The sequence below is a fragment of the Mustela erminea genome, chromosome 2 (genome assembly GCF_009829155.1).
Source record: "Mustela erminea isolate mMusErm1 chromosome 2, mMusErm1.Pri, whole genome shotgun sequence".
NCBI classification, from domain to species: domain Eukaryota; kingdom Metazoa; phylum Chordata; class Mammalia; order Carnivora; family Mustelidae; genus Mustela; species Mustela erminea.
The window spans coordinates 22,900,317-22,928,120 of NC_045615.1; the positions used below are offsets into that span (position 1 = coordinate 22,900,317).

At 37.4% G+C, this 27,804-nt stretch overlaps 1 protein-coding gene across 12 annotated transcripts in view; it reads right to left on the reverse strand.

The window, feature by feature from the left end:
• Positions 1-16,345: 16,345 nt before the first annotated feature.
• IQCM (IQ motif containing M) overlaps positions 16,346-27,804 on the reverse strand; it is a 482,329-nt gene continuing 470,870 nt past the window's right edge. For 11 of the 12 annotated variants that reach the window (XM_032332475.1, XM_032332473.1, XM_032332481.1 and 8 more), the window contains one exon: positions 20,072-20,476. In XM_032332475.1, coding sequence (XP_032188366.1) covers positions 20,379-20,476 — 98 coding nt within the window. In that variant the 3' untranslated portion in view covers positions 20,072-20,378. Of the gene's footprint in view, positions 16,390-17,262; positions 17,400-20,071; positions 20,477-27,804 lie in introns of those variants that run through there. The other variant, XM_032332483.1, reaches the window with a different exon arrangement.

Sequence of the window (27,804 nt, forward strand, 5' to 3'; positions counted from 1 at the left end):
GAAGAATGTGTATTCTGTTGCTTTGGGATGAAATGTTCTGAATATATCTGTGATGTCCATCTGGTCCAGTGTGTCGTTTAAGGCCTTTATTTCCTTGCTGATCTTTTGCTTGGATGATCTGTCCATTTCAGTGAGGGGAGTGTTAAAGTCCCCTACTATTATTGTATTATTGTTGATGTGTTTCTTTGATTTTGTTATTAATTGGTTTTTATAGTTGGCTGCTCCCACGTTGGGGGCATAGATATTTAAAATTGTTAGATCTTCTTGTTGGACAGACCCTTTGAGTATGATATAGTGTCCTTCCTCATCTCTTATTATAGTCTTTGGCTTAAAATCTAATTGATCTGATATAAGGATTGCCACTCCTGCTTTCTTCTGATGTCCATTAGCATGGTAAATTCTTTTCCACCCCCTCACTTTAAATCTGGAGGTGTCTTCGGGCTTAAAATGAGTTTCTTGGAGGCAACATATAGATGGGTTTTGTTTTTTTATCCATTCTGATACCCTGTGTCTTTTGACAGGGGCATTTAGCCCATTAACATTCAGGGTAACTATTGAGAGATATGAATTTAGTGCCATTGTATTGCCTGTAAGGTGACTGTTACTGTATAAGGTCTCTGTTCCTTTCTGATCTACCACTTGTAGGCTCTCTCTTTGCTTAGAGGACCCCTTTCAAAATTTCCCGTAGAGCTGGTTTGGTATTTGCAAATTCTTTCAGTTTTTGTTTGTCCTGGAAGCTTTTAATCTCTTCTTCTATTTTCAATGATAGCCTAGCTGGATATAGTATTCTTGGCTGCATGTTTTTCTCATTAGTGCTCTGAAAATATCATGCCAGCTCTTTCTGGCCTGCCAGGTCTCTGTGGATAAGTCAGCTGCCAATCTAATATTTTTACCATTGTATGTTAGAGACTTCTTTTCCCGGGCTGCTTTCAGGATTTTCTCTTTGTCACTGAGACTTGTAAATTTTACTATTAGGTGACGGGGTGTGGGCCTATTCCTATTGATTTTGAGGGGCGTTCTCTGAACCTCCTGAATTTTGATGCTCGTTCCCTTTGCCATATTGGGGAAATTCTCCCCAATAATTCTCTCCAGTATACCTTCTGCTCCCCTCTCTCTTTCTTCTTCTTCTGGAATCCCAATTATTCTAATGTTGTTTCGTCTTATGGTGTCACTTATCTCTCGAATTCTCCCCTCGTGGTCCAGTAGCTGTTTGTCCCTCTTTTGCTCAGCTTCTTTATTCTCTGTCATTTGGTCTTCTATATCACTAATTCTTTCTTCTGCCTCATTTATCCTAGCAGTGAGAGCCTCCATTTTTGATTGCACTTCATTAATAGCTTTTTTTATTTCAACTTGGTTAGATTTTAGTTCTTTTATTTCTCCAGAAAGGGCTTTTATATCTCTCGAGAGGGTTTCTCTAATATCTTCCATGCCTTTTTTGAGCCCGGCTAGAACCTTGAGAATTGTCATTCTGAACTCTAGAACTGACATATTACCAATGTCTGTATTGATTAGGTCCCTAGCCTTCGGTACTGCCTCTTGTTCTTTTTTTTGTGTTGAATTTTTCCGTCTTGTCATTTTGTCCAGATAAGAGTATATGAAGGGGCAAGTAAAATACTAAAAGGGTGGCACAACCCCAGGAAAAAAATGCTTTAACCAAATTAGAAGAGATCCAAAATCGTGAGGGGGGAGAAAGGGGATAAAAAGAGGTTCAAAAAGGAAGAACGAAAAAAAAAAGAAAAAAGAAAAAAAAAAGAAAAGAAAAAAGAAAAGAAAAGAATTAAAAAAAGGAAAACACCTAAGAAAAATGTAAAAAAGAAAAAATATATATATTAGATAAACTAGTAAAAAATCGTTAAAAAAGAAAAAGGTAACAGTTAAAAAAAAAAAAAAATTTACCCGAAGGCGAGGAAAAAAAAAAAAAAACAAAAACTGAAAAAGAAAAAAATTAAATTAACTGCAAGACTAAAAAAAAATCACAGGGAAAAAGCCATGAGTTCCGTGCTTGGCTTTCTCCTCCTCTGGAATTCTGCTGCTCTCCTTGGTATTGAAACCGCACTCCTTGGTAGGTGAACTTGGTCTCGGCTGGATTTCTTGTTGATCTTCTGGGGGAGGGGCCTGTTGTAGTGATTCTCAAGTGTCTTTGCCCCAGGCGGAATTACACCGCCCTTACCCGGGGCCGGGGTGAGTAATCCGCTCGGGTTTGCTTTCAGGAGCTTTTGTTCCCTGAGCGCTTTCCGTAGAGTTCCGGAGGACGGGAATACAAATGGCGGCCTCCTGGTCTCCGGCCCGGAGGAGCCGAGAGCCCGGGGCTCCACTCCTCAGTGCGCCCTCAGAGAACAGCGCCTAGTTACTCCCGTCTGCCTGACCTCCGGCCGCGCTCCGAGCTCTCCGAGCCTGCGACCAGTTCAAGGTAACACCGAGCTGTGAGCTTACTGTCGGCTCTGTCTCTGTAGCCGGCTTTCCTGTTCCAATACCCGCAAGGTCTGCGACACTCAGACACCCCTGATCCTTCTGTGACCCTGCGGGACCTGAGGCCACGCTGACCCCGCGTGGGCTTCGCCCCGGTTTAGCCTCTGGAGCGATGTCCCTCAGCGGAACAGACTTTTAAAAGTCCTGATTTTGTTGCTCCGCCGCTTGCCGGGAGCCGGCCCCTCCCCCCGGGGTCTATCTTCTCGTCGCTTTGGATTCACTTCTCCGCCGGTCCTACCTTTCAGAAAGTGGTTGTTTTTCTGTTTCCAGAATTGCTGTTCTTCTTCTCTTCGATCTGCCGATGGATTTTCAGGTGTTTGCAATCTTTAGATAAGCTATCTAGCTGATCTCCGGCTAGCTGAAGCAGTCTCAGCCTGCTACTTCTCCGCCATCTTGACTCCTCCCTATATGTTAATATTTGTAAAGGCAATAAGCCAGTAATAAAACAAATTGATCAATCTAACAGACGGCAGATAGGAGAAAAATCAGCAAAGGAAAAGCATAATAAATGGAAAACACAAAATGTTAGAGATAATTCCAAATTCGTCTAAAATGTGATGTGAGTTTTTAAAAACCATATCATAGCTTTGAATTACTATAATAATCTAAATTCATTAAGTTAAAGATTAAAAATTAAAATTACAAAATATTTACAATGAATACCATAGAAATATTACATCTCAAACCCAATAGATAGAGCTAAAGTATTGGTTAGATAGAAATTTTAGACAAATGCAATTATTCTAAAAACAAGAGGTATTAAAAACAAATTAGCTACGGAAGCTATTAAACGAAAAACAGATTATATGTAAGAAGGCAAAAATAAGGAAATAAAAGAGACAAGGGCAGACAATAATGAAATTAAAAAATATATATAATCACAAAAGTAATAGAATTTTTCTTAAAAAGACTAATAACCTCTAGCAAGGTTGATGTGGACACTTTGCATTACTTTAATTTGTTTAATCTTCACAGGAATCCTATGTGGCAGGTATTATTAAGAGTTGGTATAAATAAACATTAATATAGAAAGGAAAAGAAGAATATGGCCATAAATGCAACAGTATTTTACAAATAGTAACAAATTCTGAAGACAACTTTTTGCCAGGACATTGCAAATTTGTCAATGTCAATTACCAAAAGTAACTTACAAAATACAAAAGCAAAAAAACCCACCTAATACCTATTTTAAAACATGGAATGGGAAGTCTACAATTTGTCCCTCAAAAAAGCTATTAGTAAGCTGAGGCTATTTTATTTTATTATTTTATTTTATTTTATTTTATTGAGTGAGAGAGACAGAGAGAGCACAGCAGGAGGGGAGGGCAGAGGGAGAAGGAAAAGCAGGTTCCCTACTGAGCAGAGAGCCAGATGCCGGTAGGAATCCTAGGACCCCCAACATCATGACCCAAGCCAAAGGTAGATGCCCAAGGAACTGAGCCACCCAGGTGCCCCTTGAGGCAATTTTATAGAATCATTTTATTAATTTCAAATCCTATCTCATATAAAAAGTTTCACATAATAGAATTAGGGGGTGGTTAACAAATTAATGTCAGGAAGCTAATGCAACTTTGAAAATAAGACCTGATGGAGAATTCAAGAAAATCCAAAATTACAAATCGTCACATATGGTAACATAGATGAAAAATTCCTAAATACAATTTTTATAAATCAAATCCAGCAGTGTTTAATAAATACCTTATAACCAAGGAGGATTTCTCGTAGGAACTCAAGAATGATTTAACATGAGAAACTAATGCAGAGGTGCCTGGGTTGCTCCGTCTGTTGAATGCCCCATTCTTGATTTCTACTCAGGTGATGATCTCAGGGTCATGAGATTTAGCTCTATGTCATGCTCTGCATTGGGCATGGGCATGGAGCCTGCTCACTCTCCCTCTGCCCCTTCCCCCTCTCGTGTACACGCATGATCTCTGTCTAAAAAAAAGGGAAAAAGGAAATACAGCCATGTAATTCACATAGCAATATTAACATGACAAATGAAAAACTACTTAAGGAAAAAAATACATATATAGAGTAAATTTTAAGAAATGTCCTTATTCATCATGAATAAAGTAGTGTGGTCCACTCTCAGTCATCATTCATCATCATTCTTCATTGTCCCTAGCCAAGGAAAGGCTGGCAGAAAAATAAATAAATACATAAAGACTGGTAAAGAATAAATAAAACAAGGACGCCTGGGTGGCTCAGTCAGTTAAGCATCTGCCTTCAGCTCAGGTTATGATCCCAGGAGCCCTGCATTGAGCTCCTTGCTCAGTTAGGAGTCTTCTCTCTCTCCCTCTGCCTGCCACTTCCCCTGCTTGTGCTCTCTCTCTCTCTCTCTCTGGCAAATAAATAAATAAAACCTTAAAAACAACAACAGAAAGAATAAATAAAACAATTATTTGTATAGAGCACATTTATCAATAAAAAGGGATTGTATGATAATTTCTAAACAGACATTTAGAGCTCACAATAAGGTTCAGCAAGGTTGTTAGATAGCTTAATATATAAAAAATCAAAAAGAATGTGCATGTTTTACTATATTCAATATATAAAGTAAATACAAATAACCAATGAAATGATACTGATTATAATAGCAACAAAATTATAAGGTGCCTAGGAAAACACCTAACAAAAATATATAGGCTCCTATAATTTCCTACAGCCACCTTAACAAAGTAACATAAACTACGTGGCTCAAAATAACAGAAACTAAGTATCTGGACCCTAGAGGTCTGAAATCATGATATTGGCAGGGCCATACATACTCTCTTTAAACTCTCAAAGGGAGGATTCTTTGCTTCTTCCAGCTTCTGGTCGCCTGGGATGTTCTGTGTTTGTGCTGCACACCTCCAATCTCTGCCTCCATTTACACATGGTGCTTCCCCTACATATCTGCGTCTTCACATGGCTGTCTTCTTATAAGAACAATCATACTGAATTACTGTCCCACTCTATTCCTTTATGACTTTAACTAATTGCATCTGTAATGACCCTATTTCCAGGTAAGATCACATTTTGGGTGCTTTGAAAATAAGAAGTTAAGGGATGTCTGATTGGCTCAGTTGGTTAAGCATCTGACTCTTGATTTCAACCTGGGTCATGATCTTCTGGGTTGTGGGATTGAGCCCCACATTGGGCTTGGTGCTTAGCAGAGGGTCTGCTTAAAGATTCACTCCCTCTGACCCCCCCCACCCCCCTCAAATAAATAAATGTATCTTTTTAAAAAAGAAAATAAGAAGTTAAAATTAAGGGGGTTAGGATTTCAACAAATATTTGCAGGGGACACAATTCAACTCATAACAATCCCCAAATTCAAACTATTTTTTTAAAGATTTATTTACTTGAGAAAGAGAGAGTGATGGGAGGGGCAGAAGGAGAGGAAGAGACAGTATCTTCGAGCACATTCCCACTGAGCAGGGAGCCCAATGTGGGGCTGGATCCCAGGATCCTGAGATCATTACCTGAGCCAAAATCAAGAGTCAACTGCTTAACTGACTGAGCCATTCAGGCGCCCCTCAAGCCATTTTTTAAGGACGTAGAAGACCTACATCTAAGAAACAAATACAAATGCCATTAGAACTACTTGGCTTCAAATGGACTGTCCATTTTCCTGATTACTTAGTTCAGCAAGTAAAACTGCATGCCATGGGGAGCAGTAGGAAGAGGATGTAAATTGGGGCTTTTGACAGGATTTAGGCTTATGTTGGTGATTTGGGAGAGAGCTTAAGGACCTGAGGGTTCGGTCTGGACTAAATGATGTCAGAAAGTAGAGCTAATTACTTGGGGATTGTGGGTTACTGGAGATCTTAACTCTATCTAAGAGATATGAGAAACAAAGAAATAATTTTATAACCATCAAATAAGCAACATTCACAGGTTATCTGGGAAGGGTATGTTCGGTCATCTTTATGGTTTGTATGGCATCCTTATTTTTGTCTGTGTCATTAGGTAATTGCCTTGTTTTAGTCTTGCTGCATCACAAGCTCAGTGACTTCATGTGATGAGGTTCTGTGACATATTTACCACACCACCACCCAGCTGCCACAAGGCAGTCACCAGCTGACAGTTATTTTAAGGGTCTTTCCTTCATCTCACCTGAACTAGTACCATGATTATGAATGAGAATATTATAAAGATGTCAATTCTACTCAAATAATTGATGCAATCACTTTGTAGAGTAAATAGACACAGTAAAGAGGACTGCGGTAAATTGAAAAGTGCATGCTCTTGGCTAAAAGCATTAGCATTTTTCAAAAGGACAAACAATTCATCCTTGGAACTGATTCAGTCTCCATTTTATAATTAAGATGACCACACATTCTAGTTTGCTCAAAACAGTGCTGACTGACACCTATTGTTTCAGCTTCCAATCCAGTTAGCATTTTCCCCAGATTTTTCATTTTTTACTGAAGTATTCATGTTAATAATTACATTAAGCATAAACCAGAATTAGTGTGGTAAAGTTCCCCTGTGCACTTTCAACTTCTGTCATAGTAATCATCTAGCAGTATGTGATGTTTACGAGCAGTGAATAGTCTTATTCACTATGAAGTTAATTCAGGAAATCAGTCTTCAATGACCCATTTCTCTTTTCCAAACCTTTTTCATAAATAATACAATTTACATCTTCCCTTCAAGGACAAAATGCAGAGTATTCCCTGATAAAGCAAAGTGTGTGCTAACAATAGCAGCAAGAGACAACAATTACTTTTGGTATGCAGTTACAGTGGAGAAAGAGGTTTTTTTTTTTTGATGGGGGAGGGGGATTTGAGTATATTTTTATTACTAAGAATGCTCATAAGGGTGGAAGCTGTTACCATTGGTCTTGGAAATAGAAATGTAAATTAAACTCACTTGATTAGTTTTAGCAATATCCTGGCTTCTAGTAGTATTTTCCCAGCCTTATTAAGGTATAATTGACAACTAGAATTGTAATGTATTTAGAGTGTACAAAATGATTTGACATACACACACATTGTGAAAGGTTTCCTGCAATTGGGTGGGGCATGTATTTGATGCCACTGCCCCGGCTGGTTACATGGTGTACCAGACAGCTGTGCTCTAGCCCCCGTCGGGGTTTCCAAGATGCACTGAATTTCCAGACCTTGAGTCGGTAGAGTCAGGAAGAAATATGGAAAATTATAGGTTAGGTGTGGGGCACCTGGGTGGCTCAGTGGGTTAAAGCCTCTACCTTCGGCTCAGGTCATGATCCCAGGGTCCTGGGATTGAGCCCCGCATCGGGCTCTCTGCTCAGCAGGGAGCCTGCTTCCTCCTCTCTCTCTGCCTGCCTCTCTGCCTACTTGTGATCTCTCTCTGTCAAATAAATAAATAAAATCTTTAAAAAAAATTATAGGTTAGGTGTATGTGAAATGCATATAGGAAATGAAGACTGAGCAGTCAACAATAAAGAGCAAAGAGTGGCTTTATAGTTTATGCTTTTTTTGGTAGTATATGTTTTCTTCCGTTTATTTATTCAATCATTTATGTATTATTATGGACTCACAGAGTTTTGTTTTTTTTTTTAAACTTAGGGTTAAAATTCAATATGATTATTAAAGCTTATTCTAGAATTTAGAATTTTTTATTCTAAAACATTACCCTTTGCTTATTTGTAACTTCTCAGAAAGTGGGAAACTTAACTCATTATCTACAATGTATTTACTTCTTTGTTCATGCCTCGTATACCTGTAAAGTAGTTGTTAACCTGTATCTTATATGGTAACATTTTGAAACAAATATTTTTTAATAGCCATCAGCTCAAGAAATCTTTAAAATCCCATTAAAAGTTAAGGACTGAGGGGCACCTGGGTGGCTCAGTCAGGCAGGCATCTGTATTCAGCTCAGGTCATGATCCCAACGTCCTGGGATCAAGTCATGAATCTGGCTTCTTGCTCAGTAGGGAGCCTGCTTCTCCCTCTCCATCTGCACTCCCCTTGCTTGTGCTCTCTCTCTCACTATCCCTCTCTCTGTCTGTCAAATAGATGACCCCCAAAACAAAGGAAACGAAAGCAAAATGAACTTTTGGGGCTTCACCAAGATCAAAAGCTTCTGCACAGCAAAGGAAACAGTCAACAAAACAGACACAACCCACAGAATGGGAGAAGATGTTTGCAAATGACACTACAGACAAAAGGCTGATATCCGAGATCTATAAAGAAGTCCTAAAACTAAACACACAAAAAACAAATAATTGCATCAAAAAATGGGCAGAAGACGTGAACAGACACTTCTCCAAAGGAGATATGTAAACGACTAATAGACCCATGAAAAAATGTTCATCATCATTAGGCATGAGGGAGATTAAAATCAAAACCACTTTGAGATACCACTGTACACCAGTTAGAATGGCCAAAATTAACAAGACAGTAAACAATATGTGTTGGAGGGGATGTGAAGAAAGGGGAACCCTCTTCCACTGTTGGTGGGAATGCAAGTTGGTGCAGCCACTTTGGAAAACAGTGTGGAGATTCCTCTATTCCTTAAAAATAGAGCTTCCCTATGACCCTGCAATTGCACTACTGGGTATTTACCCCATAGATACAGATTTAGTGAAAAGAAGGGCCATCTGTACCCCAATGTTCATAGCAGCAATGGCCACAGTTGCCAAACTGTGGAAAGAACCAAGATGCCCTTCAAAGGACGAAAGGATAAAGAAGATATGGTCCATATAAATGATGGATTATTCTGCCTCCATCAGAAAGGATGAATACACAAATTTGTATCAACATGGATGGGACTGCAAAAGACTATGCTGAGTGAAATAAGTCAAGCAGAGAGAGTCAACTATCATATGGTTTCACTTAGCATAAGGAATAATATGGAGGACAGTGGGAGATGGAGCGGAGAAGTGAGTTGGGGGAAATCGGAGGAGGAGACAAACCATGAGACTATGGACTCTGAGAGACAAACTGAGGTTTTTAGAGGGGAGAGGTTGGGGGGTTGGGTAAGCCTGGTGGTGGGTATTATGGAGGACATGTATTGCATGGAATAAACAATGGATAAACATGGATAAACAATGAATTTTGGAACACTGAAAAGAAATAAAATAAAATGAAAAAAAAATTAGGGATGGAGTTTCTCAAAAATTTTTCCAGTAGTTATTTTAAGAAGACTGTGCCCAAAGATGATGACTTAACATGTACAGAACATGTACAGACTCAGATGATGCCTTTAACCATAACACCATGAAGTAGGACATTCATTTAGATTCATTACTAAATGGAATTTTGCTTACTTTCAAATCCAAGTTTTCTTTTACATGATCTCCAAGTTAAATTATATCTATTAATGTGTTAACTCTATTAGCAGAAAGAGACTATATTCAAAGTATATTATGTTAATATCATCAGATCTTATAAAGGGAAATATCAGGTAAGATAATTGCAAAAAATAGTATGATTTTTTATATGTTTCATAGAATTGAACCTTTTTTGGTATTTCATTCTCTCAAAAGTGAGGCATTTGTTATTTTTTTAAGTGCTTTTGTAAATTAAGTTAAAAAGTTCAACATTGAAAATAGAGCTTTGCTTTTGCAGGGATAATATCAATATGCATTTTGTGAAGAATGGGATAATGGTAAAAAAAAAAAATGCCCTTACAAAATTAAGAAATATTTGGGGCAGAAGTATTCTTGGAATTGGTTGTAGTACACACATTATTCAAACTGTGAGCACAGAAGCTGCAGTATTCTGAAATAGAAGCTGTAGTTGTGGAATTTCACACACACACACACACACACATACACACACACACGCAGGTGACCTTAGTTAGAATAACCACATTACAAAGTTTGTGGGATGAAGATGAGATTGAAACTGAAGCCATATTTCAGCATAGCCCTATATATTTTCTCTCACTGCTGCCCATCATCAACCTGATTTCAGAAATGTTTTGTTTTTAAAGAACCACTTTGTAAATCAATGATTGTGAGTCCTCTAGATTTTCTTCATTTACTTCAAGATCAATATGAAATCTTTACTAAAAATATTCAACAAAGGGGGTTGTCAAAAATACTATCTTTGATTTTATTGATTTGCACTCTATCGGAAAACAGGAAGACACTGACATTTATTCATATAAAAGCAAGAGTAACTTAAATGATATATAAGATTTAATTCTGAAATTGTAGAGTTTTGCTTTGGAGTATCTCGACTGGTAGGAACACCATGTTATTGGAGTTCTAAAATTTAATTGAATAAGTTATGCTCTGGGATTCAATGAAACTGACAAAATGCCTATAATTTTATACCATCTAAAATTGATAAAACATTCAAAAAATCATCTTAACATATTTGATACGCTTTTTCATGTAAAAATATTAAAGAATGGACTCTAACTGGAGGCTAACTATGAATATCTGTGAAAATATTGGGGGTTGAAATATTTATATATGCTAATACAAAAAATTTTATGCTTGAGAATGTTCTCCATTTAGCAGAATTTGCTCTGAGCTTACCAGATACCTTGGCATTTTTAGTGCTCTTTCAATTAAAAATAAGGAAAGGGAGATGAACCGTGAGAGACTGTGGATTCTGAGGAACTAAATGAGGGTTTTGGAGGGAGAGGGTGGTAGGAGGTTGGGTGAGCCTGGGTATTATGGAGGGCAAGTATTGATTGCATGGAGCACTGGGTGTGGTGCATAAACAGTGAATTCTGGAACACTGAAAAGAAATTTTAAAAAAATAAATAAAAATTTTAAAAAAATTTAAAAAAAACTAATATAATCTACAGAGAAGATTCAATAGAAGGTGTCTATTTTAAATTTGTTAACCATAAAATGCAACTTAGAAGTCTATATCAGGCAGTTTTATGAAATGAGACCATATTTGAGAGAAATACCAATGGTATTGTATTAAAGAGCTACTGCTAATTCCTTAAAGTATGTGATTTAAAAATGTGAATTAATACTAGAGGAGGATCCAGTATTGTCCTGACTGACACCATTTTACCTTCAACCTGATTTATTCTTCTTAATTGCTTTGTTTTTCCCTCCAGCTTACCTGTTAACTCAGGCAAGGGACCCAGAGGACAAAACATTCAGTGATGGGAACTGAAACTATCCCCTCAAGAAGTAACAGCTGCCCTAATGTCAACAAGACCCTGCATCATTGACCCCAAGACAATGATCAACCTAACCTTTGCTGCTCAGCTGCCCATACCCATCCATCTTTCTTTCCTATTTATCCTGTACAAATTTAGCTGTAGTCACAGCACCTTAGAGATAGTTCTTGGAACACTAGTCTTCTGTCCCAGTGTGGGCCTCACTGGATTAAATTCCTTTCTTGTTTCACCACCACTGGTGTTTCTGCCTTTAGAGATTTTGTCAGTGGCAAGTGGTCAAACCTGGTCTGTTTGGGACCCTAGTGCCAGGTGCTCCCATACCCTAAGGCTCCACTAACAATACCAAGAACAGTTATGCTGCATATCTTCTTTTTAATGTTCAAATAATCAATAAAAGGACGCTTTTGTATATTGCATTAAGGCATGTAGATGTATGCTATTTTTAAGTAAGAATTTTATTTTTGAGAATATTTTTTAATATAATTACTTTATAGCTCCAATATAATAAAATTAGAAATTTTGTGGGAAAAAATAATTTTAGTTATTATGGGTGCGCCTTTTACCCTCACAGTTGTCTCAATTTAGATAAAACATTTTTTCATCAGCCTTTGTCTGACCTGCTACTGTCTATACACTTGACAGTGTTTGGTTCAGGATCAAAGTGTGAAGTGTTTCACGTCTCAGTGTGTTCAGCTTGATTGGGTAGTCGGGTATAAATTCTCTTCATTCAATGAACATTTCTCAAAAACTTGTGTTAGGTTTAGGGATATGGTATAATCTTTGCTCTCAGGAGCCTTTTTTTTTTTTTTCTTTTTCTGGTGGAGTTAAAAGCTATGCACATGGGGGCACCTGGGTGGCTCAATGGGTTAAAGCCTCTACCTTCAGCTCAGGTCATGATCCCAGGGTCCTGGATCAAGTCCCACATCGGACTCTGCTTGGCAGGCAGCCTGCTTCCTCCCCTCTCTCTCTGCCTGCCTCTCTGACTACTTGTGATCTTTGTTAAATTAAAAAAAAAAAAAAAAGTCATGCACATGAAACAACTCACTGAGACCAGTATATATCAGTGCAAAATAACATTATCAAGAACAGAAGTAAATGGTGCAGACAAATTCATGCTGGCAGAAGGGCATAAAAGCACTAAAGATAACTGTTTTCTAGGAAAGTTCTGAAAAGGTAGCTCTAGGACTGGTTATCCAAATGACTGGCTAAATGTCAAGCAGACAAGGAGAAAATGGGAGAGGTGAACTAATAGAGGAGGCTTTCTTTGGGTGGTCAGCAGACAAGGCAAGAAGGCAGTATACTGCAAGGAGCTCTGAACACAGGGGTAAAGACCTGAACTTCAGCTGAAGGTCTAGAAAGTCATGAACAAGGATGTATAAGATACCTGAGTAGAAGGCCCATGCATTGCTAGGTGGACTGGAGAATGGGACATTGTTATTGGAGACAATTTAGAGACATATTAAGAAGTTTAGATTCGAAGGGATAAGGTCCTGGACTAACAAAATGAATGTGAAAGTGAAAAGGAGGCAAATTTAGGGAATGTCTTGAAGAGAAAGGAACTGGCTAACTATCTTACATAAGAAACATGACTTTTTTAAGAAATCTAATTCTTTGAGCTTTAGCTCTGAGAATTTGTATTCGCTAGCCTAGGAGTCAAGATTCAACAAGGACTTCCCGTTTATAGAACCTGAAATAATATGTCGTATTGATACAATCATTGGGTCACAAGATGTGTTCTAAGAGGGTGGCTCACTTAGTATTGGTCATAACAAACACACAAAATAAAATTTCTAATAGGGAGTTTTTGTGTGTGTTCAGTGAAGTTAGTGGTAAATCGTGACATAAATGTTACCAGGATGCCCCTCAACTGGTTTGCACAAGTCGGAAGCTCCCAGCATTAGTCACTCACAGGCAGTTGACAGGCCTTGTTAAAATGCAAACAAGGTAACACATGAAGCGATTAGGCTCCATTAACATCTTGAACTAATTTAATTGATCAAATTAGCTAACCTATTCTAAAGTGTGAGGAGAAGAAGGATGCTAGCAAGGACAGCAGGGAGATTTTTTATGTGGGAGAAGGGAGATCAGAGAAGTCAGAAGAGGCATCTGTCACACAGGGCGCCTATAGTTTGTGATGTTGCCTGATTCCGGCCTGCATTGTGGATACTTCTTTCTAGAATTATCCTCATTTTTAATTCTGGGAGGTAAGAAGAAAATGGATAAAGAAGACTGGCCTGGGCGCCTGGGTGGCTCAGTGGGTTAAGCCGCTGCCTTCGGCTCAGGTCATGGTCTCAGGGTCCTGGGATCGAGTCCCGCATCGGGCTCTCTGCTCAGCAGGGAGCCTGCTTCCTTCTCTCTCTCTCTGCCTGCCTCTCAGTGTACTTGTAATTTCTCTCTGTCAAATAAATAAATAAAATCTTTAAAAAAAAAAAAAAAAAGAAGAAGACTGGCCTGGAATCACAAGATCCTATGCCAATCCCGGCTCAGACACTAAATTGCTGTATGCCCTCACTTCACCCTCCACTTAAGACGGCTTTGGACCATTTAAGTAATGTCTGCTCCAGTGACTCAATTCTATAAAGTAGTTACATTTTTATTTTCACAGGGTTTTTTTGTTTGTTCATTTGTGTTTTTTTGGTGATGGTATTTTTCTTTTAGTATAAGGGAGTATTATAAATAAACTCACACTTTTATCAAGAATATCACCTATTTAAGATTCTGAAGTACCAATGATGATTCAAACACATATTTTCAGACTCTTTTACAGATTACCCTGATATCTTCATTTATGATGAAAATATATAGGACCTATATTTGCATAAGACAATCTCAGTTTTTCTTAAAGCCATATTTCACATATTACAGAGTCCCAAAATGTCTGTTCCATTAGTCATCTAACTATATGATGGATTCTACTTCCAGACTAAGCATCATATCATCATTGAAAGAGTACTACATTTACAAATAGTTTAGTCTTTAATATACATGTCAAAATGCAGAAAGATTAAATTGATAAATCTCAGTCTATTCCATCCCTTTCATTTTTGTGGATTATAAGCAACTGTCAAGTTTCTGGAGTTTCATCGAATTATCATCCTTCTATCAAAAATAAAGTTACTGGTGATTCACAGACCTGTACCCCTGGGGATGAAAATATATGTTTATAAAAAATAAAAAATTAATTAAAAAAAAATAAAAATAAAGTTACTTTTCTGATATCCTTGGCTTTTCTTCCATAGAGAATTACTTATAGGAATACCATTTAAGATATCAAATATGATTTCAATGAGGATGAAGCTACAGTTACACGCAGGGGAAATGTGGAACTGGGATTGCTTAGGACAATGTGACATGTTAGGAGATTGCATATCTGGCATTTATGTCTATGTAGTACATCCAGAATGTTCAATTTGAAAAATACATCTGAACTCTCAAATACCTTTATATTGGTACAATCATTATCGACTAGCATTAGTGAGAGAAACGGGAGAAAGGAAGACTGGAAGGAAAAAAGGAAGGAAGGAAAATATATGGGTGAGGTTCTCAGTTTCAGATGACAGGGCAACAGGAACTACATTTATCAGAAAAATTAAGAGAGATAGACAACTGAAAAAACTGTTGGCATTGCAGAAGAGACAGATTGCAAGAGTTTCATGAGTCACTCTTTGTATCACCTCAGTAACAGGCTTGCCCAAATCAGGAAGCTTTGAATCAGGAAACTACCCTACAGCCACTAACCTTAGACCAACCAGGCCAGCTCACTGCTGTGAGGTAGTCTAGCAAGATAAGTGCTTTGCACTTGCTCTTCACCCTTGCCCAACTCATTGCCAAGGCAAAATTTTGTATGGGGAGGCTGAAAATAGAGTTTTGGCATTATTACTGTTGTTGTTATTACTATTAATTATTATTACTATCACTCTTATATTGGAAAAGTGTATTTAACAATGTAAAATACTAGCCAAATGTGTAGAGACTGCTCAAAAAAAATTAGAGGAGACATAAATTAGAGAGTCTAATGTGAAATATGCTTAATAACCCCCAAACTTGAATGTTTCAGTATTAATTCCAGAAAGAGATAGCAATTTTGAAGGGAGGGGGCTTCAGCTAGCACATTTGATCAACTTTCAGCAAACTTATTTAGAATTTTGGTTCTTTACATTTCATGTTTGTCTTTTCTGTTAGCTGTTTGAAAATCTTTTAGAATGAGAATTTTTTTTTTTTCTCTTTCTTTTAGAGAGAGACAGAAACAGAGAGCAAGAAGAGGAATGGTGGGAGGGACACAGGGAGAGAGACAGCCCTAAGCTGGCTCCAGGTCCAGTGCAGGGCCTAGAGTGGGCCAATCCCTGGATCTGAGATCATGACCTGAGCCAAAATCAAGAGTTGGACACCCAACCAACTGAGCCACCCAGGCGCCCCAGAAAGAAAATTTTTAATTCTTCAATATTGTTCCCATTGGAATAAAATGAATAATTATTTCTGAAATGACAAATCAGTCCCACACCATATTATTGTATTTCTTGATTATTTTTAGAGAAATGTTTGGAGATGGTACAATTCTGTGTCTCCCTTCATTGCTCTACATATACTCATTTCTGGTAGCCTATTTCTCCAGACTAGAAATGAGTGAGCTTTTATAAAAGAAGAAAGGCTCCTATCAACATATTACTGAAAATTACTTGACATGATTTTTATTTGAATAACAAAACCAAAACAAAAATAAAACCCAAAGTTTTTTAATTATAGGAAAGAAAAAACACATACCTGAGAAATGAAAAAAAAAAAAAGTTTTCCCCTTTAAATTGATGGTAGATGTTTGCAGGATTCTTGATGAATTTATGAGGGATTAACATCACAATACTGAAAATTAAAAACATCTAGATTATTTGGATACTTTTATAAATAGAAAGTTAAACCAGAATGATGACCATCCAAGTTAAGGCATTTGAATTTTTTCTTGTTCCCTAAAATAATGAGGAATGTAATTTAATCCCTTTAGCAACAAGGGAGCATATTCTCTTTTTGGATATCAAATAGACTACATTTCCTAGTGCCCTTGAATTTCAGTGGGACCAGGTAACAAGTTGTCTCCGACAGAATGTGAGCAGAGGAGATGTGTTCCAAGTTCAGACTGAAGTGGTTAAGAAGTGGCTATGCTTTCTCAACACTCTCTTTTTGTCTGCTGTCTGGGTGTGAAGACTGCAGTGGTATCCTAAAAAGTGGCAAGGCTATTAAGATGGAAGAAGCCGGACTCTCTGGAAGACTGTATGGGGCAGAGTCCCTGCTGCCTTCGGCTAGCTGGTGAAGTAAGCAAAAAAGATATTATTACTTTAAGCCAATGGGATTTTTAATATTGCTTTCCAAAGCTGTTAACCTACCCTGACTGATACACTTCTTTAACATAGTGTGCCTTGGAAGAAAGTAGTAAATATAAAAGTTTGGTCTACCTACTGTCCAAAGAAATTTCTAGGCCCAAGATGGAGCTGCTCTTGCCTGGGCTGCCAAGTCAGCAACCTGGAACTTAGATAGCTTTTGTGGCCCTGTAAATGCTCCACCAGACCAGAGAAACAGAGTATGCAGTCAGCCAATCCCCAGATGCCAAGCCAAGTCTGGGCTTATACTTATTTCCTCATTCCTTTCCAACCCCAACAAGGTTAACAATGTAGCCTCAGCTAATATCTCCTATTTTTCTCTTCTTTGTTCTTTATTCTTTATCCTGGAAAAGACTCTCACCTTCAACCCCATTTTGTAGTTCTCTGGGGCTGATTCACTTCCTGAAGTGTTAAAGTTTGTGTCACCTGCATTGTCTTCTTTAATCATTTTTTCACACCGATAAGAGTTTCCATCATTCATATTTATGCAAAAGTATACTGAAAATACAAAAGCATTTTTCAAATTTAATATATGATTCTTATTAACAGTATTAATAAGAATATTCATAGTTACAGAGAATTCAAGTATTGCAGTTGTGTGTTTTGGAATGAAAGTTGAGAAAAGGAATGGATAGACAAAGAAGAATCCCCTGAAATCTGGCTTTTCTGAGAGTTAGTCCATGTTGTGGATCATAGTAGCATGATTATTTTAATAGCTGGGTTTATTAAGAAAAATATAGACTCTTAAGAAAGTGTAAAACATAAGACAGAGATGACTTAAAAGAGGCAACAAACCTGAATCTTGACTTTTCCCTGTTTCTGGATTTTTTTTCCTTAATGCCCTTTTATTTAATTTGGTTTAGCTATTTTAAAGATTGTATTACTCTAGTCGGAAGCAGTGTTTTAGAACTCAGCTGGGTCACAGGGACTTTCTCACCATTCCCTCCTAATGTGCAGTTTTGCTATAATAAAAGCCCTAAATATATTGCTACTGTCTAGACGTTTTATCTGAAACAAGTGTCCTTTGTAGTCTCAGAGGACTTTTCTATTTTATTTCCAGTAAATCAAAGTCTGTGAAGAGCTTTGGTTCTTATTAAGACATACCCTTCACAGTCCAGTGACTGCCAACAGTGGCAAGCCATTGACAGTTCATTTACATATAAGTGATGACTTCCATCAGGTAGTTGGCTCAAAAACACAATGGACACTTAGAGCATATCCAATATTTCTTGTTCTTTGATGAGCACCAAGTGCCAATTTTTATATAGAAACTGACTATTGAGAAGTGAAGACTTCTTTTCCCTGACCTTACCCTGTCTTCTGCGGCCCTAGAGTCACTTATTGTCACTGAACTTTAATGCAGGATCACACCTTGAAAAGATGTTCATAGCCCTCAGTTTGCTGAAAATCAAGAACAATAGTCAAATGTTGGAAATAGGAGACAAGAACAATCATCACACTGTTGAAGGAAAAATAAACTATTTCCTGACCCTAATTGTCATAATCATAACTTAATTTTTATATTTTACTTTTATAATGTAATGTTGATTTTTAAAAAGATTTTATTTATTTATTTGACAGATGGAGATTACAAGCAGGCAGAGAGGCAGGCAGAGAGAGAGGAGGGAAGCAGACTCCCTGCTGAGCAGAGAGCCCAATGCAGGGCTCTATCCCAGGACCCTGAGATCATGACCTGAGCCGAAGGCAGAGGCTTAACCCACTGAGCCACCCAGGCGCCCCTGTAATGTTGATATTTTTATATTCATTGCTTTCTCTTATAAATATATTTGCATTTGAATTAGTGAAAGTCATTATGCAACACTCATTAAGAATTCTTATATTTTATTTTGTAGTTACCTTTCATTATAATTCCATACTTGTCCTCCCAATTTTTTTTTTTTTTTGAATAGTGGTAGCAGAAATCTAGCCAAAGTTTTATCCCAATAATGTTATAAAAAGGAACAGGCTGGGGCTCAGTAGGTTAAAGCCTCTGCCTTCCGCTCAGGTCATAATCCCAGGATCCTGGGATCCAGCCCCACATTGGACACTCTGCTCATCAGGGAGCCTGCTTCCTCCTCTCTCTCTGCCTGCCTCTCTGCCTACTTCTGACCTGTCAAATAAATAAAATCTTAAAAAAAAAAAAAAAAGAAGAAGCAGGCTGATAATCTGGTATCATACTGGAACTCAACTCATGTGATTTTTTTTCCTTTTTTTTTTTTTTTTTTTTACTGTGCACTTCCCAGTTTTCAATATTGAAAGTTTTGAAAGGAAGAAAAGATTTTTCTTTCAAATGAAACCCACTGAATTACCAAAAGAAAATATGGATAATTTAGTTTCATAAATACACTAATGTCTACATTTTAGCTCATCATCGCTTTCCACACACCCCCCCTTTCAAATGTTTTACTGCAAACATTTTCTGGCTAGAGGATCAGCATGTTTTTTAATCCAGCTTGGTTCTGGTTTTGGTGAGACCATGACTTAATGTGATTCTTGTAACTGGCTTTTCTAAAGATTTTATTCTAATAACTTTCATACGGATTCTACAGTAAACTCCCTTGCATGAGGTAGCCTGAGAGAAATTTTAGTCTCAAACCAGAGTCGATTATAGAAGTAATAGAGCAGAGGGAAGAACTGAAAAAATGAAACACACATAGTTCCTGCCTCGATTCATATCATGTTAGGTACAGGGTCTATTCCTTCAACTATCCTTCACTTGGTTCTCCAACCCCATTCCTAGAAGTAGGGGATGGGGGAGAGAGGGATTGACGGACAGATAAAATTAAACTCAAGAGATGGGGTGGCTGGGTGATGGACACTGGGGAGGGTATGTGCTATGGTGAGTGCTGTGAATTGCTTCAGACTGATGATTCGCAGACCTGTACCTCTGAAACAAATAATACATTATTTGTTAATAAAAAATTAAACTCGAGATTCTTAAGGAACGAGTGTTAGCCACTGTGTTTCAAATCCTTTCTGAACTAAGGCAGGTAATTCAGTAACACTGTAGACTGACTTCCAGTTTTTCACTAGACTGAGGAATGAAAAAAGGGAAAAATAATATATGACTACGCTAATAAAATCATATCGCTTAAAACACATTTTTAGAAAGCTTTTCCAAAAACGTTAAGTGCATTTTTAGAAATAAAAGTCTTGAAGTTTCTTCATGGTATTTATTGGTAATGGAACACAAGAAATTAAAGTCCAATGAAAGGAATAATTGATGCTAGGTGGTTTCAATTTCAGTATGATAAAACAGTAGCTTTTAATGAAGAAGATCCAATGAATGGTTCATCCAAAGATATTTAGAAATTATGAACTGACTTGTTGAAATCTTTTCTTTGATGTCCAGAGATGCTTGTCATTTTTTTCCTGGTGATACATAATTAATCCATGGCTGATGTTAACATAATCTCTTTGGGTAGAAAGGTTCAACTCTTAAGATAATAAAATTGTATTGAAACATTATTCTACTTCTCACGATAAATGTCTCATTTTCCTTTCTCTTATAGATCTGGATACTAACTTTCCAACAATTCGGATGTTAGCTCTCTTGAGTATTGGATGTCCATTCACTGTAAGACAAATATATAATTACATTAGTAAATTTTTAATTAATATAACAACACGTCATGCTTTTGAAACCATAAAAATCACAGGAAATAAATGAACAGTTGTGCTAGAACATTCAAAGGATTTAACTTGGACACATTTCTTTCAGGTGTATTGCACTACATTATATATCATGCCAAGAGACTCAGCAAGAGTTACTGTGAGACCAAATAGCTGAGAGAAAGGATGGCAGAACCTGGATTCCATCAATATATAGCATGCTTGAAATAAATTAGATGCAACATATGTTTGACCATAAGAGCAACAGTATTGATTTTTTTTTTTGCAATACAATAGACTCAGCTCTGATACTGATATTCACATCAATATAAACCACCACTATTCATACAGATTGCTTATACTAGATTCATTTTTAGGTATAAAAAGACTTTCCAAATGAGAAATAAACGCCATAGATTTACTGTGTCCACCATTATGCACAGCACTAATTTACAGATAGGGCAGTGTACTTTTGCCTTTTAAGACCTATTGTTATGAAACAAAAACATAATTGAAAAATAGTTTAAGTTATGAAAAGAACCATGCACATTACTTAAAGGAATTTAATAACTTGATGTGTTGTAAAAGAAGAATCAGGGCATTGTTGCTGTTTTTATGTTTATCTATATCGCCATTAGACATATAGCAAGGCTTATAATAACAAAACTAAATTATACTACATTCATAGTATTTATAAAATAATTAGTAATTATCATTGCAACTGTGATTGTTGACAACTACCAACTGGTGTTCTAATCTAGTACTCGTACAAGATAAGCATGTTAGTTCTAAAGATCAGATCTTAGGAAAAAATGATTTCTTATTGTGATCTTTTTAAAAACTATATACAATACCAACCATACATTTCATCGGACAGAAGATATTTAAAACATAGGATTTCTCAAAGTAAGTAAAATAGAAAAAAGGGAATATAATGGCCCAAGATCTTGTTCTTATACATTTGTCAGTCAATTCAGATTTAATATTCAACCTTAGTTTCCTTATTTTTGGAATGGGGATAATATCTATCTTCTCTGGTTGTTGAAAGGATGCAAAAAAGATATATGTAATCATAATGTGTTAATAATGACTCAACAATTATAACAATATACCATACTAACGCAGGGTGTTAATAATAGGGAATAGGGGAAGGGAGTTGTAAGTGAGAGGGGATATGGGAACATGCTCTACTTTCCACCATTATTTCTGAAAACTTAACTCCTCAAAAAAATAAAGTCTGTTAGTTTAAAAAAGATATGTCTGACACTTCGTAAGTATTTAAGATATAGTTGCTGTATTATTATTATTATTTATATCATGATGTTATAAAGGCTTTATAAAGGTATTTCACTAATAATTGTGTGAGATAATAGAAATATATATATCTCCCTGATTTTTGGCACAGAACTTCTTAATTTTCTAAATGATAAGAGGAGCATCTCTTGGTCTAATATTTGGTCTTTGACCCCCTCTCCGACACAAAACCTCTGAAACCCTTCTAAGTTCTCAAGTGATAAGAGCACTAGAAGCATCTTTTGTTCTCATGAGGTGACTCTAAATGAGCTCCTGGAAGAGAGGAAGACACCGAAAAGAATAAGCCATGATTAGACACTTGGAACTTTCAGTAACCCCCTCTGAGAGAAGGAAGGAAGAGGAGCTGAAAATGGAGTTAATGATGAATCACACTTACTTCAGGAAGCCTCCATAAAAATCCCAGTAGTAGGGCATTCTGAAAGATTCTAGGCTGATGAGCATATCTATACCAGAGAGTGACTATACTCCAACTCCACAGCGACAGAAGCTCCTACATTCAGAATCCTCCCAGACCTTGTCCCATGTACCTCTTCATCTGGCTGTTCAGCTGTGCTCCTTATCAATCCTTTAATAAACTAGTAAACATGAGTGACCCACTGAGTCCTGTGAGCTGCTCTAGTACATTAATCAAACCTAAGGAAAGAGTTGTGGGAAACTCCAAATTCTAGCCAAATTGAACATAAGTTGTGGGTCTGGGAGCCTAATACTTACAATGTGCATCTGAAATATGGGGCAGGCTCTTGGGATTGACCCCTTGACTATGGGATATGATGCTTTGTCCAGATAGATGTTGTGAGAATTGAATTAAATAATAGGACATCCAGCAGGTACCCAAGAATTACTTGTTGATGTGGGGGAAAGAAAACCTCACACACTGATGACTAGATTCTTGGTGATCAGAAGTGGGATTGGGAGCAGAATCCTAAATTACATAATCCATTATTTCACAAATATTTCCATTAAATAAAGAATCATTTAATTTTAGAAAGAATAAAAATATTTTTATATCTTTATAAAATTTTTTAAAAATTTAAACTTTAAACTTTAAAACTTTAAAAACTTTAAAAAATTTTTATATCTTGATATATTTTTAATCTTTCAAAGTAAGTATTCTTGACCTTCATTTTTGTCATATGGCAGAGAACAATCTTTTTGATTAAAAAAGTCAAATCTTGAATGAATTATTATATATATTTTAGCTACATTGCTAAGCTGGCAGAGAAGGAAGAAAATGCAGAGGCCAAAACAAAGTAAAATCAGTAAACTTAGTGGATATTTAACAGCCAAAAACCAGTTCTGTTCTGTTTTGGTTTGGCTTCCTTTGGTTTGTTTCTTTTGGTCTGAGGTTTTCTGCAGAACCCCGGATACCTAAACTTCATTCAACCTTGTGAGGGAAATGGGGACATGAGATAGAGCACAGGGTCCACTCAAAATGAAGAGGAGTTCAGCAGGATACCACAATGGAGGGTTTGGGCCACAGAGGGATATGGCATCAGAGTAGGCAGGATGAGGTGAAGAGAGAGAGAGAGAGAGGAGGGAAGGGAAGAGAAGGGAAGGGAAAAGAGGGGAGGGGAGGGGAGGGGAGGACAAAGCAGAGCAGGGTAGTGAAAGAAAGTGGAGGGCTAGGCTGAGGGAGAATGGGGAAGGAAAGGAAAGGACCGGAAGAGAAGGGAAGGGAAAGTGAGTGGAGGGGAGTAGAGTGTTGGGGAGCTGAAGGGAAGAAAAAGGAAAAGAACACTTCAAAGAAAAACAGCAAGGAAACTTTCTTATCTCTTTGAGACTGGGTAAATAGAGCAGAACCCCAAACCTGGCTCTGGTGTGATGTTCCAGTTCATATCACCTGTGCGTCCAAAAATATTTCAATAAATTTAGAGTGTCTTGGGCTCCAAGAACAAATAAAAACCTCTATGGAAGAAAGCAACTTCATCCAAGGCTTTTAAAATATGTCACAAAAGCATATTTATTAAATACCTGTATGTTACAATGTTGTTTTAAAAGGAAAAGCAGATTACAAAGCAGCATCTACAATATGATCACAGGTTTTTAAAAATATATATATGCAAAGGAAAACACCCATAATATTAAATAGCAGAATATTAATAGTGAGTGGAATTAAAACTTAGCTTTAGTTCTTTTACCCATATTCTCAACAGTAGATACTACCTATGTAAATATAACAATTTTAGAGATTTTTCAAGTTTCTAGATTGGAATATATGGTAGAAAGTCATTTTTACTATAGCTAATGAATAAATAATCAGAAGTTTTAGATATACTTGTTTATACTTCAATAATTTAAAGAAATAATTTTAAATTGAAAAAGTATTCAAATTAAAAAGCTAATATGCTAAAATATGCATTTTGTAGCCTGCATTTTTCAGAAAAGAATATTAAAATTTTCTCAAATATTCAAAATATGTGTTGTCCTCTGTTTTTATTGTTGTTGTTTAACCACCTCCAGACTCTCATGCTCACAAGTCTATTCCATTATTTCTCATACAGCCTCTCTGACCTCTTCAAGGTTATGTATTATTCTACACTATTGGCTACTTCTTGTGAATGCTTCAAAATGAATCTTTGTAAAGCAACTTGGAAAGAAATGAATGTGGATTGTGTAAAAAGTAAAATATACATTTAGGTCACTGAGTATCCATGGAGCCCAATTTGCACAGGGTCATGCAAAGTGCTAGGCGGTGATGTAGAGGGCACCAGCTAAGACCTTTCTGAGTCTCCATTTCCTAAGCCACAAACAAGCCAAAACCAATAAACAAACAAAACCACCCTGCAATCATTATGTTACTCAAAGAGATTTAGTTAGGAAAAACAAACAAAAAAAGCAACTACATAAGTTGGTATCATGGTCCTGTCTGCCAGAAGATTATCGTAGTCAATATATAGCAAAAATATCCTAGATGACAAATAATTAAGGACATATTTAAGTAGTTACACTTTATGCTAGTATACAGCAGGGGTCCAAGTGTGAAAGTGTCTTTTGTGCACCTTAGGATTTCAAACAGGAGTATGTCCAAAAGACTGGCAGAACAAATCCTCTATGGTCAGCTTTGCAAAGAAAGACCAAGAAATCCTCTTGGGGGAAAAACTCTTAATACGAGAGTTAGCTGAGTGTTTTCATCTTGATGGAATAAGACAGTGGCAACTTCCTGGGATAAGTGTATTTACATAATCTGAATTGCCTCTTGCTAAAATGATTTTGCTTTGACTCTCTGCTCTCCTGGTCCCTCTCCTGCTCCCACCCCCACTGCATGGGGAGATTCTCGTCAACAACTTTTGTGAGAAAGGCTCCGGTGAGAAAATGGCAGCTGAAAAACTGGTTTTCTTACACCATGTCCTGAGGTGTTGTGAGCATAGGGCACTCACTAGTGCTGAGAGGGAAGGAACAGTGGTACAAAGTTCAAGAGAGAAGCTTTCTCCTTCAGCCTGTTGGAATCACTGCAGCATGGTCTATGTAGGTGCTGCTGGCAAGGGCAGCAGCAGGACACCTTCAGCAGGCTTCTGGCGCTGCAGACTGACCACAGAATGGGGAACGCTATGTTGCATTCCACCTAGGATGGCATATTTATGAGCAAATGTGAGATATCCTCAAAATAACCACAGTTATGGGGAACATCTTTAAAGAAACTAGAGGTTGCATAAGAATAGGTAGATAATTCTGTGTGCTAATACTTTCGTACATAGTATTTTGTAGATGGGTACCTACATATACATACATGTGCCTATACATAGCTGGATATTACTTTGAAATAGTAAAGGTTTGCTTCTGACTCTTCACCACTCCTAGCTCCTGGCTCTGCCATTACAGGCAATAGTGATGGCTTCTTTGAGGGTGACTGAAAATAAATCACCTCGTTTCTGACACGTATCAATTTTGAAACAAGGAAAAAATTATAAATAGCTACTAAACATTCCATTCTTGAGTTTTTGAACAGTCAGCATCCTCTTTGTAATCTTTAAGGATGGAAAACATATAGCTATTTACTAAGCATATCTATTTAAAACAAGGTGAGTAATTTTGCAACATTCTATACATGCACTGCCCAATAGCAGAAACATCCTAGAACAAAGAGGACAATGACATTTCAAGGAGGAGATTTTAAAGCAAAAAGCAAAAACAATACTTTCAAAAGCAAGGCTTCCACTTAGAAGCCTTTGCTCAAAATATATAGCTTTGGGGAGATCCAAGACACCAGAATGTGAAGAACTTAGCACATGGAGACTTTTCCAACTTACAGAGAACAGGAATCGCACTAACAAACAGGTGGAAACAACAAAAATTGATGCTCTAACCATAACCCCTTGCACCTTACCCTGGGGAAAAGCAGAAAGGGAAATCTCAAAGACCAAAAGCACATACAGTTTGTGGAAAGATTTAGAGTAAACGAGTTTTGTTGAAGGGGCTGCAATCCTTTTAAAACAAATCAAGTGGCCAATATGGCACTGTGAACAGGAGCTCCGGGGAGGGTTTAGACAATGGTAGAGCAGCCTTACAGAACTGCAGCCCAATGTGGCATGAGAAGAGCTACTGAGATTGCTGAGATTCCCACATGGGCATGGAGCTTTTGAGAAGGCTGGCTGGCTGAAGGAGGTAGAGGTCAGGACAGCGACGGGGAACCAAGTATAAGTACTTCTCTCCTGGAGTTATGGCAGAGACTGAGGCTGGGTGCCACTGAATGATTCCCAAGGTCCAGCTGGCATTAGTTAGACTTCAGAAGGCCGTCAAAGAGAAGAGATCACACCGAGGATGTCTCTCACAAGATGAAAGGAAATGGGGAGCAGCCCTGCTCTAAGTGGGGGTCTGGTACAGAATAAGAAAGAATCAAGGACACAATTCGATGGTATATATAAGCAATAAGAGCAACATAAAAAACATGAAGTTAGAGCTGTAGCTTATAGAATACTAATTTGAAATCAGTCTGATTACTAACAGGGAAATCTTTTCTATGTGGAAGACTTGAGTATGAAACTCTACTTACTGTGCAATCCGAAAATACGAGTTTCATCAAAATCGGTATCAACTCACTGAAGGGGGAGAGGGAAAATGAGCTGACCTAAGTAACTTGAGAAAACAATGTTTTGACTGGAAACTGAAGGATAATGACAAAATGCAAATGGGTAGATGTAGATGGATACATACAGTAATATTATAACTATGTTTACAAACTTGACTTAGTATTCATATCCTGTTTCCTAGAACTGTCTACTGAGGGATCCTGGAAACTGTAGCAACAATGAACATATCTAGTGCCCAGATTTTGGTTTCTAAGATTATTCTCCAATAAAAGGAACCAAGAGTTGAGGTGCTTAGGTGACTCAGTCGGCTAAGCATCCGACTCTTGATTTCAGCTCAGGTGATGATCTCACTATTGTGAGATGGAGCCCCGTGTTGGGCTCCGAGCTCAGTGTGGAAACTGCTTAAGATTCTCTCTCTCTCCCTCTGTCCCTCCCTGTTCTCTCTCCACCACCCACCTCCCCCCACACACCAAAATAAAGGAACCAAGAGTTCTTGGAGAATGGCTATTTCCAGGGCCAGGGCAGGAACAATACAAAATGAGTCCGTAGAATCTTTTAATGCCAGAAAGTAAGGAAGTGCTGAGAAAACAAAAATACTGGGGGTATTTCAAAGGTACGCAGGAACCAACATGAAAAACCACTTCATGTCTAAAACTGGAACAATTTGAACAACAACAACAACAAAAAATGTTTATTAGACTATAACTCAAAGTATAAAAGAAATATACATGACTACATGTAAATAAATGATTGAATAAATAGGTGGGAGAGAAAAGTCTTTGTTATGTAACAGTTCTTCATAAGTTATGTAGATATACCCACTTTCCAGAGGGAATTTCATTCCTCACCCACCCCTCCTTGACTGTGAGCTGGATTTAGTTATGGGATTTCAGAAAATAGATTGCAGAAAGTGGGTGGAGTGTACGTAACTAATAGTGACTGAAGAAACC